This window comes from Geotrypetes seraphini, chromosome 18 (genome assembly GCF_902459505.1).
Source record: "Geotrypetes seraphini chromosome 18, aGeoSer1.1, whole genome shotgun sequence".
Taxonomy (NCBI): domain Eukaryota; kingdom Metazoa; phylum Chordata; class Amphibia; order Gymnophiona; family Dermophiidae; genus Geotrypetes; species Geotrypetes seraphini.
The window spans coordinates 28,875,050-28,889,332 of NC_047101.1; the positions used below are offsets into that span (position 1 = coordinate 28,875,050).

General features: G+C 43.6%; 1 protein-coding gene across 5 annotated transcripts in view; it reads left to right on the forward strand.

Moving 5' to 3' along the window:
- The window catches only part of KCNIP1 (potassium voltage-gated channel interacting protein 1), a 669,345-nt gene that overhangs the window by 572,814 nt on the left and 82,248 nt on the right, over positions 1 to 14,283 (forward strand). The window contains exon 1 of one of the 5 annotated variants that reach the window (XM_033927123.1): positions 1,613 to 2,054. The exons of 3 other annotated variants lie outside the window; for them this stretch is intronic. In XM_033927123.1, the coding sequence (XP_033783014.1) occupies positions 1,871 to 2,054 (184 nt within the window). In that variant the 5' untranslated portion in view covers positions 1,613 to 1,870. Of the gene's footprint in view, positions 1 to 1,612; positions 2,055 to 14,283 lie in introns of those variants that run through there. One more of the 5 variants, XM_033927122.1, reaches the window with a different exon arrangement.

Genomic DNA, 14,283 nt, shown 5'->3' on the forward strand with positions numbered 1-14,283 from the left:
GCCAGGTACTAATGAACTGAATTGGCCACCGTGAGAACGGGATACTGGGATTGATGGGCTATTGGTCTGACCCAGTAAGGCTATTCTTATGTTCTTATGTTCCATGCTGATGGATCCTTGAGTTCTCTGCTTTTACTGCAGCTGCTCTTTCTACCCCAACTCGCTGATCAACCTGGGTTTGTAAGTTTGTTTTAGAAATGGCCACTTCTTTCAGATGTGGAGTCTAGGTTTGAGGGTGGAACTATATAATTTTATATTTTCTGTCCTTAGACAGAAAGATGAAAAGCTTGCCTTAGTTTAATCCTTCAGTGTATCAGCACTGGTAGGAATTAATATTCATTCTGTGCAGAAAAGCAAAAGACTTTATTAGTAAATTCCAGCATTTTCCAAATCAAACTCTTGAACTTGAACCACACAAGTTTCAAGTTTATTAAAAGTTTGTTGTACATGCAATGTCAAGTACTTCAATGCGTATGGCAATTTAAAATTGGGAGACAAAAATAAAACAAAACGTACAATGTATACATATAAATAGTTATCGATACAAAAGGAAAGAGGGGTGAACTACAATCTTTTTAAAGAAGATAAAGGTACATTTAGGGAAAAAAAACATCCGGAGGATAATGAAGAATAATTTTAAAAATATGGCTAAGCCTAAAGGAGAGGGTAGGGGAGATTGTGACCCATACATAAGGTCTGATTAAGATTAGGTATTTGAGCATAAGAATTAATAATAGATTGAGTTGTCCTATCTATGTCTCAAATGCGTCTTTATACAAGTGACGTTTGAATGAACTTTTCAATTTTTCTAATGAGGATTCACCACGTAAGTAAATGTAGGAAGTGTGGAACGCCTCCCAGGACTTGAAGCTGTGAGACCAGCCTGAATTTCCTGTTTGTGAGGCAGCTCAACAAGCAATTAGGACATGGGGAGAGGCAATAGACTGGGTGCTCCTCGCCTCCCTTGTGCCTTGTGATCACAATGGCTGCACATATCTTACTAGGACTGTGTTCTTAGGTACCGGCAGTCCCCGAGTTACAGAAGCCCAACTCAAGTACAACTTCTACTTAAGAACGCAGTCATGGCTTCATTTCATTTAACTAAGCAGTATTTGCAGTGGGGCAGATTCAGGAATGAGGCATGGCCACGTTAAGAACAGTGTGTGGTTGTGAATGCTGTACCTTTTGAGGGACAGTTGGCCCTTTTGTCAGCTGGGAGCAGAATCTGACTTGGAACAGCTTTAAAAACATAACTCGTTCATAACCCCGGAACTGCCTATATTTATAAAATTGTAAATTTATGTGTTCTTCTTTCATTGACAGTGCAAAAATCGACATTTATTGTCATCTTTGAGCCAAACATAATATTGCTGGGTACATTTTTGCTACTTAAGTCAACAGTGCAGAAAAGTCAGGATTGTCCTGAACTTATCCAACCTGTACCTGAAATTAGAAGCTCTACTGATATTGAAACTTGTTTTGGAGATTATCACTTTTATTTTACAATTCTCCCCTGAAATGAATCTTTTCTAGGAACTTCCAAAAACTTCAGTCAAATAGAAAAGCTACGACTGTCATTTTTCAAGAGCTTCTAACAGAGAGAAATCATGTTTCCTCTTTTGTGCACTGCAGTGAAACTGATAGCAACGAAGCAACCAAGACAGCAGCGAGTTCCAGGGCAGAGACAGCATCCAAGTTAACTCTTCTCAAGAAAAGACGCAAATAGAGAGCTCTTCTGAAAATAAGCGTAAGAATAAGAAAATGCTGCAGAAGGGAGGGGAGAAGGGGGAAAAAAAAGAACATTGAGAAAGAGAGAGAGAGAAAATGAAGCATAGATTGGCAGAAGAGCAGGAGAAACGCTTCCCCGCAGATGAGCTCCGAGCCTTCACTACCTGTCACTTGTTTTGGGAATGCCTCGCTGGGCATCTCGGAGCGATCGCCAACGATGTGGAATGACGGAGAGTCGGAGGGGTTGCAGACGTTAGGGATCGTGGTGGTGGTCTGCTCCTCTCTGAAACTTTTGCACTACCTGGGACTCATCGACCTGTCGGACGGTAAGAATTTGGTACTTCTTTTACGATTCTCCTTATGTTTCAGTTTCGCTTTGAAGGTTCTCGTGTAGGATGAGGAAAGTCGTTACAGTAGTTTAGCCCCAGCTCTAGAACCATTTGCCCAAATGTTGCAAAGTGTTGCTCAGCAGGTTTTCCGAGACCATAATCACGAATCGGCTAAATGTGTTAGAAGATGGTTTCTTTTCCAGATACCCGGCTCACCACTTACTGTTTTGAGGACTAACCTCAGGCTATAGGGGTTTTGCTGATTCTCACGGGGAAGAGAGCATTTTAATTCAATGATTAGAGAAAGGCAGGGAATCCAGAATTTTACTGAAATCTCTGATGAAATGTCAGCAAGCAACGAACGGAAAATGACTTTACACAAAGATCCCAGAGCTTAATCCAGAGTCTGGAAAATGTCACCTTGCTTTCTTGCCGGTATTATAAGCCAAACTTTGCTTTGTGTTTCAGTGTGGTCTAGGCTTTTCGTTTTATACTTGGGAGGGGGGATTGTTGCTATAGCCTCTTGCTTTTTGTTATGAAATCTCCATTCCTCAGTAGTGTGATAACCATGGTTGAATCACCATGTGCTCCCTGCATGGACCAACGCAGCGGTGCCCAATTCATGAGAAATTGTTTATACTTATTAGTCTCAGTTTTAAAAGGACATAATGAAAAACAATGATGATCTACATGAAGCTAGAATAGATATTGTTGTGTAACTGACAAGGGATTAAAAAAATTAAATGTACAGCAGTGGTGTACCAAGGGCGGGGGGTGCGGACTGCCCGGGTGCCAGCCCTAGGGGGTGCATAACCGGCCAGATCCTCCCACGCTGCTCTTCTACGGGACCTGCACCTCAGCACGGTTGCCGTACTTATTCCAAAGCAGAATCGGCAGCCACACTGAAGTGTAGGAAGGTCCCGCGATGACTGTTTCGGCTGCCTCTGCTTCCGGAGGATGTAAGTGACGTCAGAGAGGGTGGACCGGCAGCTGCAGTCATCGTGGGACCTTGCTGCAACTCCCTGCGTCTGCCAGCCCATCCCCTCTGCATCACTTACGTCTTCCGGAGGCAGAGGCAGCAAAATTTGTCATCACGGGACCTTGCTCGTTTGGAGGGAGAGAGGAGCATAGAAGGGTGGTGGAGGGAGAGAAGGGGGGTCAGGGTGGTGGAGGGAGAGAAAGGGGCAGATGCTGATGGAATTGGTGTGCAGGGAAAGAAGAGAGAGACATAAGGGGGAAGGATAGTGGATGGAATTGGGTTGGAGGGGAAGAAAGGGGGGCAGATGCTCATGGAATTGGTGAGCAGGGAAAGGGGAGAGAGACATAAGGGGGGAAGGATACTGGATTGAATTAGGTTGGAGGGAAAGAAAGGGGGCAGTTGCTGATGGAAGTGGGGGAAGGAAGAGAAGAGAGTGAAATGCCAGACCATAAGGGTGTGGGAGAGGGAAGGGAAGAAGAGGAGAGGAGAGAGATGCCAGACCATTGGAGGAGGGAAGGGAAGAAGATGGATACCAGACCAATGGGGATGAAGGGAGAGATGGAAGGGGGAGGCATAAAGTTTCTGGAAGGGGCATAGAAGGAGAGAAGATGCCATATAGAAGGGGCAGAGAGAGGACAGACAGTGGATGGAAGGAAGAGAGTGACAAGAAGAAACCAGAGAAGACAAGATAGAAAAAAAAATTCTATTTATTTATTTTTTTGCTTTAGGGGAGATGTGTCACTGTTTCTGTGGTTTTGCATTGTATGCAGAGTCCAGCTTCTTGGTGGTTCAATTTAACCTTTGTCTACGTATTTCTATTTTATCCCCCCTTTTACAAAACCGTAGAGCATTTTTTAGTGCTGGCCGTGGTGATAACATCTCCGACGCTCAGAATTCTATGAGCGTCTGAGCTGTTACCACCGTGGCTAAAAACCACACTACAGTTCTATAAAGTTACAGTTCTATACAGTTAGTTTGTGATTACATATTCCTTACTAGGCGAAGGTGTTTTCTATGTTCTGTGTATTCGAAAGACATGGTTTTCTGTTAGGATTGACTGTAGGATTGATCTGTTCTAGTCTGGCTTGTTTAGTTTTACAATGGGTTTATTGATGTACTGCTCACTGCAGTATGTAAGATGCTGCTTGTTCCTAGGTACATTCTTGTGCGACGTGTGGATTGTTACTAAAAATCATGTTTTTCATACAGATGGGGGGGGTGTCAAAAAATGATGGGCCCCGAGTGTCACATATGCTAGGTACTAGGATAATAGGATAAACACTTTCAAAAGGAGTATGGTAAAGTCCAATAAAGTAAATCAAACAAACACAACATAGACCAGATAGACCAGCATAGACCAGATCGGTTTCCCCCTGTAACAGTCATTTCATACTGAGACGTGGAGACGTCCGTTTTGAATAGAGTCTGATCGGTCGGGATACACCCTGAGGCAGCATGAAAATGTGAAACGCTGGCCACCGTTGGTGTACCGATCAGCAGGATAAGTGGATTTGATTCCTCTATCTTTAATGTTCATTGGCATTATACAGCACAGCATAAGACATGAACATAAATTGAAGGTTTTTTGCCAGTGAGGTGACCGCTCGACTGCCTCTTTAAGCCGTTTTGGTGAGGTGGGAGGGCCTTTTCTAAGGCTTTTTCCTTCATGTTGGAGTGATCTGGTCTATGCTGTGTTTGTTTGATTTACTTTATTGGACTTTACCATACTCCTTTTGAAAGTGTTTATCCTATTACACATTGAGTTTTCATAACATCTGGGTTTCTCCGGACATATGCTAGGTACGCCACTGACGTACAGGGCTCTAGGTGGTGTTTCTTGTTATAACTATCCAACCTCATTATCTAATTCTGAAGTTGTAAGGGCCATATTTCCTTCACTAGCTCCGCTTAAATTTTTTCTCTGCTTAATCCTGTAAGCATGTTCTTTAGGATGGCTTATTACTTTTGATCTATCAGTTAGCTAAGCCACCTGCCATCTGAAACCACTGAGGTCAGGTGCTGAAGACAAATGAATCACATACATTACTTTGCTGAAAGGGAAAAAGTCATGTTTTCTGAAATCATTTGGAAAAATGTCATTTATTTAACAACCAATACAGATCAGAAGAAAGCATGATTTTTTTTCAAATTTAAGCTCATATGTTTTGCAAGGCTAAACGTGATCTAAGGTCTGAGCAGGCACCTCATGAAACAAAACAGGGATTAATATGTGTCTAACAGAGTATGTGCAGCTTGTGCCCTTAGAGAATTGCATTCTGGGAGTTGTCCTTTTTCTCTTCTCCTTTCAGCATTCACGATTCTCTTTCATTACAAATTGCTACAAGGAGCATTGGCTAAAAATGAGGAAGTGGAGTCTAAAAATTCTACATTTCAGCATCCACTTCTTACTTTCTTTTTAAGCTAAGACTGAGACTGAGGGCTCCTTTTATCAAGCCGCGCTAGCGGGGTTAGCGCACGTGACTTTTAATCCCACGCTAACGCCCGCACTGGCCAAAAAATTACCACCTGCTCAAGGCAGGCGTTAGCGGCTAGTGTGGTCAGCGGTTTAATGCGCGCTATTACACGCGTTAAACCGCTAGTGTGGCTTGATAAAAGGAGCCCTGAGTCTTGAATTGAGGGTGATTTCTGAGAATCTGGAAAATACACAGGAAAGAGTGAGGATTAAAGCTCTGGTTAAAGAGCAAAACAAATTAACCTCTCTTTCCAGGTTTATTCATAAAAGCCACCAGCATGATTTTGAAAGCATTTGGTTGATGTGATACTGCTTTAAAATGTATAATAGTTCTTAATGTATATTTATGATGCCCTACACAGTGTCACTTCATTGATAGAGCCATAAAAATGTAAGGAAATAAAACTGTACTAAATGACTATGTGCCAAGCTAGTCGACTGATTTAAAACCACAGCCAATAGTCAATGCACTGGATGACCCTTAGAGTTAAACGGTAAAATTAGTGCTAAACATTACGCTCCTTAGCTGTACACAGAGCAGCTAACTTTTGTGCTGACTTCTGGCCCACGTTTTAGTCATAAACATGCATAAATCTGCATCAAATTATGTGAAGAACTGGCACTAATATCGAAGCCAAAGGAGTCGCCCTGAACTGTTCTGTACTGAGCACTGTTTTAATATACGAGAAGTCCCCTCATTCTCTCTGAAATAGAAAGGAGATACCATTGGGCATAAGAGAGAAGTCTGAAAGATAAAGAGAGAAATGAGACAGCATCTTATCCTCTTTCATGTTGTTCTCAGATGAACATATGAATAATGCAAATCTGATGCTATAGATGAGCCCATGAGACCACATCAGCCCTTTTCTTCAGATGTGACGACAATTGCTAAAACACTGCAGGCCACAAATACTGAACTGGCTAAACTCATTTCTTTAACAACATGAGGGCTGAAGGGAGGAAAGCTTTATCAGTTTTACTGCTGTGGTGATAATCAGCTTTCTAAGGCTATAAATCCCAGAAGCTCCTGTTTACAAATGGCTCAGTTTGATTAAAAGGTCAACTTTCAAAACAGCATACCTGGAGATCTGTCCAGCTAAACTAGTTGTCTGACAGCTGCTTTCACTCAAACCAACTAAAAGTAGATCTGATGGACACAATTCCATATATGGCACCAATAAAATTAATGCTAGCCACTATTCTATAAATGACACTCTGAGTTGAGCACATTTAGAAACTAGCTTAGCAGGGTTTAAAAAAGGTTTGGATAAGTTCCTAAAAAAAAAGTGTGTCAGTCATGCAGACCTTTAAGGTTAGAGGGGATATTAAGATTGGTCAGTGATGGGCTTGTTAGTGTTCACTATGCAAAAATAAGAGCTTCAACAATCTCTTTGGCAGGAGTGCTTTTATGGAATAATTTGACAGGGCCACTTAGATTGCTTTCTGATATGCAGAAATTTAAGAGCGTGTTGAAGACAACTTTATTTACAGAGGCATTTGCTTTTGAGGAATTTTATATGAATATAAGTTATTTATTGTTGTATTGTTATTATGATTATGTATGTATTCTATGAACCATTTAGGTTTAAGCGGGGTTCAAGTTTTTAAACAAATAATATGGACTTAGGGAAATGCACTGCTTATTCCTAGAATAAGCAGCATAAAATCTGTTTTACTCTTTGGGATTTTGCTAGGTACTTGTGACCTGGGTTGGTCACTGTTGGAAACAGGATACTGGGCTTGATAGCCCTTTGGTCTGTCCCAGTATAGCAATCCCTATGTTCTTATATGAGCCAAGTATAGGACAATTGAGCCATTGTGACCTCACTGATGAGGTTGGCTCTTAGGCATAAGAACATAAGAATTGCCGCTGCTGGGTCAGACCAGTGGTCCATCTGTGCCCAGTAGTCCGCTCACGCAGTGGCCCTTAGGTCAAAGACTAATCCCTAACTGAGAATAGCCTTACCTGCGTACGTTCTGGTTCAGCAGGAACTTGTCTAACTTTGTCTTGAATCCTTAGAGGGTGTTTTCCCCTATAACAGCCTCCAGAAGAGCGTTTCAGTTTTCCACCACTCTCTGGGTGAAGAAGAACTTCCTTACGTTTGTACAGAATCTATCCCCTTTTAACTTTAAAGAGTTCCCTTTCATTCTCTCTACCTTGGAGAGAGTGAACAACCTGTCTTTATCTACTAAGTCTATTCCCTTCATTATCTTGAATGTTTCGATCATGTCCCCTCTCAGTCTCCTCTTTTCAAGGGAGATGAGGCCCAGTTTCTCTAATCTCTCACTGTACTGCAACTCCTCCAGCCCCTTTACCATTTTAGTCGCTCTTCTCTGGACCCTTTCGAGTAGTACTGTGTCCTTCATGTATGGAGACCAGTGCTGGATGCAGATTTCCAGGTGGGGGCTTACCATGGCCCTGTACAGCAGCATGATGACCTTCTCCGATCTGTTCTTCTTAATCATTCCTAACATTCTGTTCGACTTTTTGCCGCCACCACACATTGCGCGGAAGGCTTCATTGACTTGTCGACCAGTACTCCCAAGTCTCTTTCCTGGGGAGGTCTCTCCGAATATTGCCCCGGACATCCTGTATTCGTGTATAAGATTTTTGTTACCAACATGCATCACCTTACACTTATCCACGTTAAATCTCATTTGCCATGTCGCAGCCCATTTCTCAAGCGTGTTTATGTCATGTTGCAGGTGTTCGCAATCCTTCTGTGTATTTACTATTCTGAATAACTTCGTATCGTCTGCAAATTTAATCACCTCGATTGTCGTACCAATTTCCAGGTCGTTTATAAATATGTTGAAGAGCACGGGTCCAAGCATCAAACCCTGCGGCACTCCACTGGTGATGCTTTTCCAGTCCGAGTATTTTCCATTTACCCCCACTTTCTGTTTCCTATCTGCCAGCCAGTTTTTAATCCACGTGAGTATTTCACCCTCGATTCCATGGCTCGCAATTTTTCAAAGTAGTCATTCATGCGGGACCTTGTCGAATGCCTTCTGAAAATCCAGATATACAATGTCGACTGTGTCACCCTTGTCTATTTGCCTGTTTACTCCTTCAAAGAAGTGCAGCAAGTTCGTCAAGCAAGATCTTCCTTTGCTGAAGCCGTGCTGGCTGGTCCTCATCAGATCGTGTCCGTCAAGGTGATCAATGATGCAGTCCTTTATCAGCACCTCTACCATCTTTCCCGGTACCAAGGTCAGACTTACTAGTCTGTAGTTTTCCGGATCTCCCCTCGAACCTTTCTTGAAGATCGGCGTAACATTCACCACTTTCCAGTCTTACGGAATCCTTCCTGATTTGAACGACAGATTGGCTATTAGTTGAAGCTGTTCAGCTATAGCCCCTTTCAGTTCCTTGATTACCCTCGGATGGATGCCATCCGGTCCAGTGGATTTATCATTTTTAAGCCTATCAATCTGCCTGCATGCCTCTTCTAGACTGACCCTCAACCCTGTCAGTTTCCCGGCTACATTTCCTGTGTATAACCTGTCAGCTTCTGGTATGTTGGAATGAGGTAGTATGACATCACAATAGCAGCTCTGGAATGTTGCTACTCTTTGGGTTTCTGGCTGGTACCGTAGTTTTCGGTCCTTAAGATGCACTTTATCCACCCCCAAAAAGGGGGTGGAAAAGTGGATGCGTCTTATGGAGTGAAGATGACCCCCCGCCTCCCTTTAATAACACGTCCCACCTGCCGGCACTTCCTTTTAAAACACCCTCACCTGCCCACACTGTCTTTTTAAACGCCCCCTGAAACCTGGTGGTCCAGGGGTGTATGTGCCGACAGGAGCGTGCTTTCTGTGCTGCTGCCTGGGCCCACCCCACTTTCTGAATGGCTGCTTCAGTTCTCGCGAGACTCTTGAGAACTGACTGCAGCCATTCAAAAAGCGGGGCGGGCCCAGGCTGCAGCATTAAATTTTAGCTGCCAAATTTCAGACCATTCTTCAAGCTTTGCCAGGTCTTTCTTCATGTTATTCATACCATCCGGCGTATCTACTCTATTGCAGATTTTGGTATCATCCACAAAGAGGCAAATGTTACCCAACAGCCCTTCAGCAATATTGTTTATAAAAATGTAAAAAAAAACAGGCCCAAGAACAAATCCTTGAGGCAAACCACTGGTAACATCCCTTTCTTCAGAGCGATCTCCACTGATCACTACCCTCAGTTGTAGAAACATTTTCGGTTCATGGAAAACAAATTAATTTCAAGTTCATATTCTCTTAAGTTTTTCAATTTTCTTCTAAGAACAATATGGTCCTGCATCATTACTTCTAAAACAGCTTGTTCAGCACTGCTCGGTATAGGCAACACCATGCTCATATGTGATAGCCCCTTCACCACAGAACTTATCTAGTAAAGATGACAGACAAGCTACAGTTTTAGTTGTTTATTCGACACCACTTTAGTCCTCTGATCTGCAATTCTCTCTTCCAAATATCGTCCATTTTACAAGTTACTGCTGCCTCTAAATAGATCTCACCATCTAAAAGATATACAGGTTGGAGTCGGTCCAGAGGAAAGCTATTAAAAGGAAAGGTGGGAGGGGGAGTTATGATAGAGATGTTTAAATATTTATGTGGCATAAATGTGCATGAGGCAAGTCCCTTAATTGAAAGGAAACTCTGGAATGAGGGGGCATAGGATGAAGTTGAAATGGGATAAACTAAGAAGTAGCCTCAGAAAATACTTTTTGACGGAAAGGGTGCTGAATGCTTGGAATGGCCTCCTAGTGGAGACTGGAAACTTCAAGAAAGCTTGGGACAAGTATATTGAAACAGAGAAACTTGATGGCAGATAAAGGCCAATCTGCCCATTCTCAGCATCTATTATCTCCTCCTCTTCCTAAGAGATCCCACGTGCCTGTCCCACGCTTTCTTGAATTCAGACACAGTCTTTTGGGCTCATTTTCATAAAAGATAGAAGTCCAAAAGACAGCATAAACCAGCATTTGGATGTCTTACTACTCAAAATGTCCAAGTGGGCATTCTCAAAACAGGCTTTTACACATCTTTCTGGTTGTTTTGTCGCCAGTGCACCCAAATCTTAAGGGGACATGTTAGAGGTGTGTTTTGGGTGGGCTTAGAACTTGGACACTCATCAGGTATAATCTTTAATAACCTTTAATAAAAGGTTCTGGGCTTTTTTCTTTACATTTGGAGCTACAGCTGTTCTAAAAGTGTCTAAATGCTAAGAAGGTGCCCAAACTGACCAGAAGGGCACTAGAGGAATTAAGGCTTGACCCCCCCCCCCTCTTACTCACCCAGTGGTCACCGACCACCTCCCACCACTCAAAGATGTTTAAAAAGAAGTACATTCTAGCCTGTATTACAAGGTGATACTGAGAAGTTTTCAGTCCTAGCAGCTTCAGATGGTAACACAGACATTTGAGCCCAGAGAGCTGAGGGGCTCTTCTAAGAAGTACTTTAGTGAATTTCACATTAAAAGTCCCAGGTACAGATGTCACCATATCTTGCTTCTATTGTATGATGAGCCCTCCAAAACCTGCTGTACCTACATTAAGATGATACCTGCCGGCATAAGGGCTATTGTGTACAGGTGAGTACAGTAAGTTTTGGATGGGTTTTGGAGGCCTCACCATACAATGTAAGCAGTTTATAGTGACATGTGTGCCTGGGAATTTGAAATGTAACAGTCACTGCTGGACCCCCTAGAGTGCCCTATTGCTGTTCTAAGCTCTCTGTGAACAGTTTGCTAAGAATGCTGGATGCTTTGAGGTCTGAAAAACTTACTTTTGTATGTTTTTCATGTGGATGTATTTATATTCAGGATTAGCCAAAAAAGATAAGACGTACTAAGGACCAAATGTCTACATAGATCATTTAAAAAAAAAAAGATAGACGTCTTGCTGTTTTAAGAATGGACATTTTCTCTACTGGATTTCTGAACATCTTTCCCAAAATGTCCAAACTCAGACTTAGTCGTCCTATCGAAAATGCCCCTCTTTGTATCCAAAATACACTTATGGTGAGTGAGACCTGGGGTGTCAGATATGACCAGTTTAAGCAAGAGCGCTTCCACGGTCTGTCAGTTCTTCATACATCCCCAATCATCATAATGTAATGCTTTTTATAGAAAAATTTTTAAAATGCTTTTTTCTTTATCATAGTTATCAGTGCTTCTATCTAAAGTTTTAAAGAACTTATCTTTAAAAGGCTGTGTCTTCAATTCATAATAGGTAATGAAGGAACATATTCCAGCGTTCCATGCAATTCAATACTCCCTTCTGCCAACGCGTTTCGCAGAGCTTTATCAAGGCTAGGGGCACTGCATAATTGAAAGTATCCTAAATGTATTGACAAGCGGCAACTGTAAAAAAAGTGTATTTTGGTTAGTTCACTTTTTGCTTCATACTATACGTTTGTGAGGATGGCCTCTTTGTATCCACCACCTCTGTGGATGACTATTTTGCATATCTACCACCCTTTCTGTAAAAAAAAGTATTTCCTTAGATTACTCCGGAGTAGTGCTGCCCAATTCAGGAAAAAAAAATTTTGATTCGATTCGATTTGCCTGCCCTGGTTTTATCCAAACATCCTTGTGGGTTTATTTTATAGCCTCTTCACCCCCCTTTGCCCTCTGCTACCCACACTGGTCCTGTGGTGTAAACAAAATAAACAAACAAAAAATACTTTTCCTCTCTCTGTTAATTCCTAGCTTGTGTTCGCGATCCAACACCAGCTATGGAAGGATACACATTTCAAATCTGACATATTGTAATCACAAAACAGAAAATAAAATTATTTTTCCTACCTTTTCTTGTCTGGTTATTTTTCAAATCATGGTCCCATGTTGGTCTGGTTGTCTTCTGATCAGGCCCTCCTTCTTTCTTCTTTTTCTATGCTAACCATCCATCTTCCACCTCTGTCCTCCCCTTCTGTTTCCCTTTCCTCCACCGGAGGTCTGGCATCTTTCTTTTTTTTCATCTCCATCCTCCCGCTGCTGCAGCGATGGACCCCACCATCCCTAGATCCAACATCTCTCCTTTTCTCAACTACCCTTTCATCGAGCATCTCTCTTCTGTGTCCCTGTCCCTATTCTCCTCTCCAGTACTGTCCCCCTTGTGTCCTTGTTCCTATGCTCCCTACATGCCCAGCATCTTATCTCTCCCCATATCCAGCTTCTTCTTTCTCTCTTCCTTACCTATTGTATCCCCTTCCCCAGGTACAGACTTTCTCCTACTATCTCTCCTGCCATCCTGCACCCTGCCCACCTACTTTGGAGCAGTATCTGTCCCTCTTGTACCCTTCCCCTTGTGGTCTTGCATTTCTTCTCCCTCTCTCCTTTAGTCCAGCATCTCTCCTTTGCTTTCCTCCCCCTATTTTTGGTTTGGCCTCTCTCTTCCCTTCACCCCAGGTCTGGCATCTCCCTTCCCCTTTCTTACTCCTTCCTCCTCCTCCTCCCTCTGCACAGGCCTGCCTCCCCACCATGAAGGAACTCTTCCTCCTCTTCCCTCTGCACAGGCCTGCCTCCCTGCTATGAAGGCCTGCTCTCCGCCGTGAAGACCTGCTCCCCCCGCAAAGGCATGCCCCCCTACAGTGAAAGTACTCTTCAGCCTACTCCCTGCCGCGAAGACCGGCTCCCCCCGCAAATACCTGCCCCCCTGCAGTGAAGGCACTCTTCAGCCAGCTCCCCACCGCGAAGACTGCTCTTCCCGCAAAGGCCTGCTCCCCTACCATGAAGGCACTCTTCGGTCTACTCCCTGCCGCAAAGACCTGCTCCCCCCGCAAAGGCCTGCCCCCCTGCAGTGAAAGCACTCTTCGGCCTGCTCCCTACCACGAAGACCTGCTCTCCCCTGCAAAGACCTGCCCCCCTAGCATGAAGGCACTCTTCAGCCTGCTCCCCGCCACGAATGCCTGCTCCCCCCGCAAGCCTGTATCTTCCCCGAGCTTCCCCGCTCTTTAGGCTAACACGGCAGCCTGCAGGCTCGTTAGTGTTATAACGATCCCTGAGGCTGCCTGTCGTCCTCAGCGGCACGTTCTCTCTGCCGCTATCCTGTCCCTGATGTCAGAACAGGGGCAGGACATAGCAGATAGAACGTGCCGCTGAGGACAACGGGCAGCTGAGGGATCGCTATAACACCAACGAGCCTGCAGGCTCCTGTGTTAGCCTTAGGGAGGTAACAGCAGGGAAGCTAGAGGAGGCCTTTCTGACTGACCCTCCCCCCTCAAGCAGGAGCGGCAGTGGACAGCCAGCAAGAGGCAGCGCTGCAGCTCCTGCTTTAGGAAGGCACTGGGGAAGGGTCGGTCATTGAATCGGGAGGCTGATTTTTTTAGAAAATTGAATCGATTCACCTGATTCAAATCGGTGAATCGGGCAGCACTACTCTGGAGCCTATCACCTCTTAAGTTCATCCAATGCCCTCTCATTCTGGAGCTTCCTTTCAAATGAAAGAGACTTGACTCATGCGCATTTATGCCATGTAGATATTTAAATGTCTCTATCATATCTCCCCTCTCCTGCCTTTCCTGCAAAGTATACAGATTGAGATCTTTGTCTGTCCCCATACACCTTATGATGAAGACCATGTACCATTTTAGTAGCCTTCCTCTGGACTGACTCCATCCTTTTTATATCTTTTCACACAATACTCTAAATAAGGTCTCACCAAAGTATTATACAGGGACATCAGAACCTCCTTTTTCCTACTGGTCATACCTCTCCCTATGCCCCCTAGCATCCTGTTAGCTTTTGTCATTGCCTTTTCAACCTGTTTGGCCACCTTAAGACTATT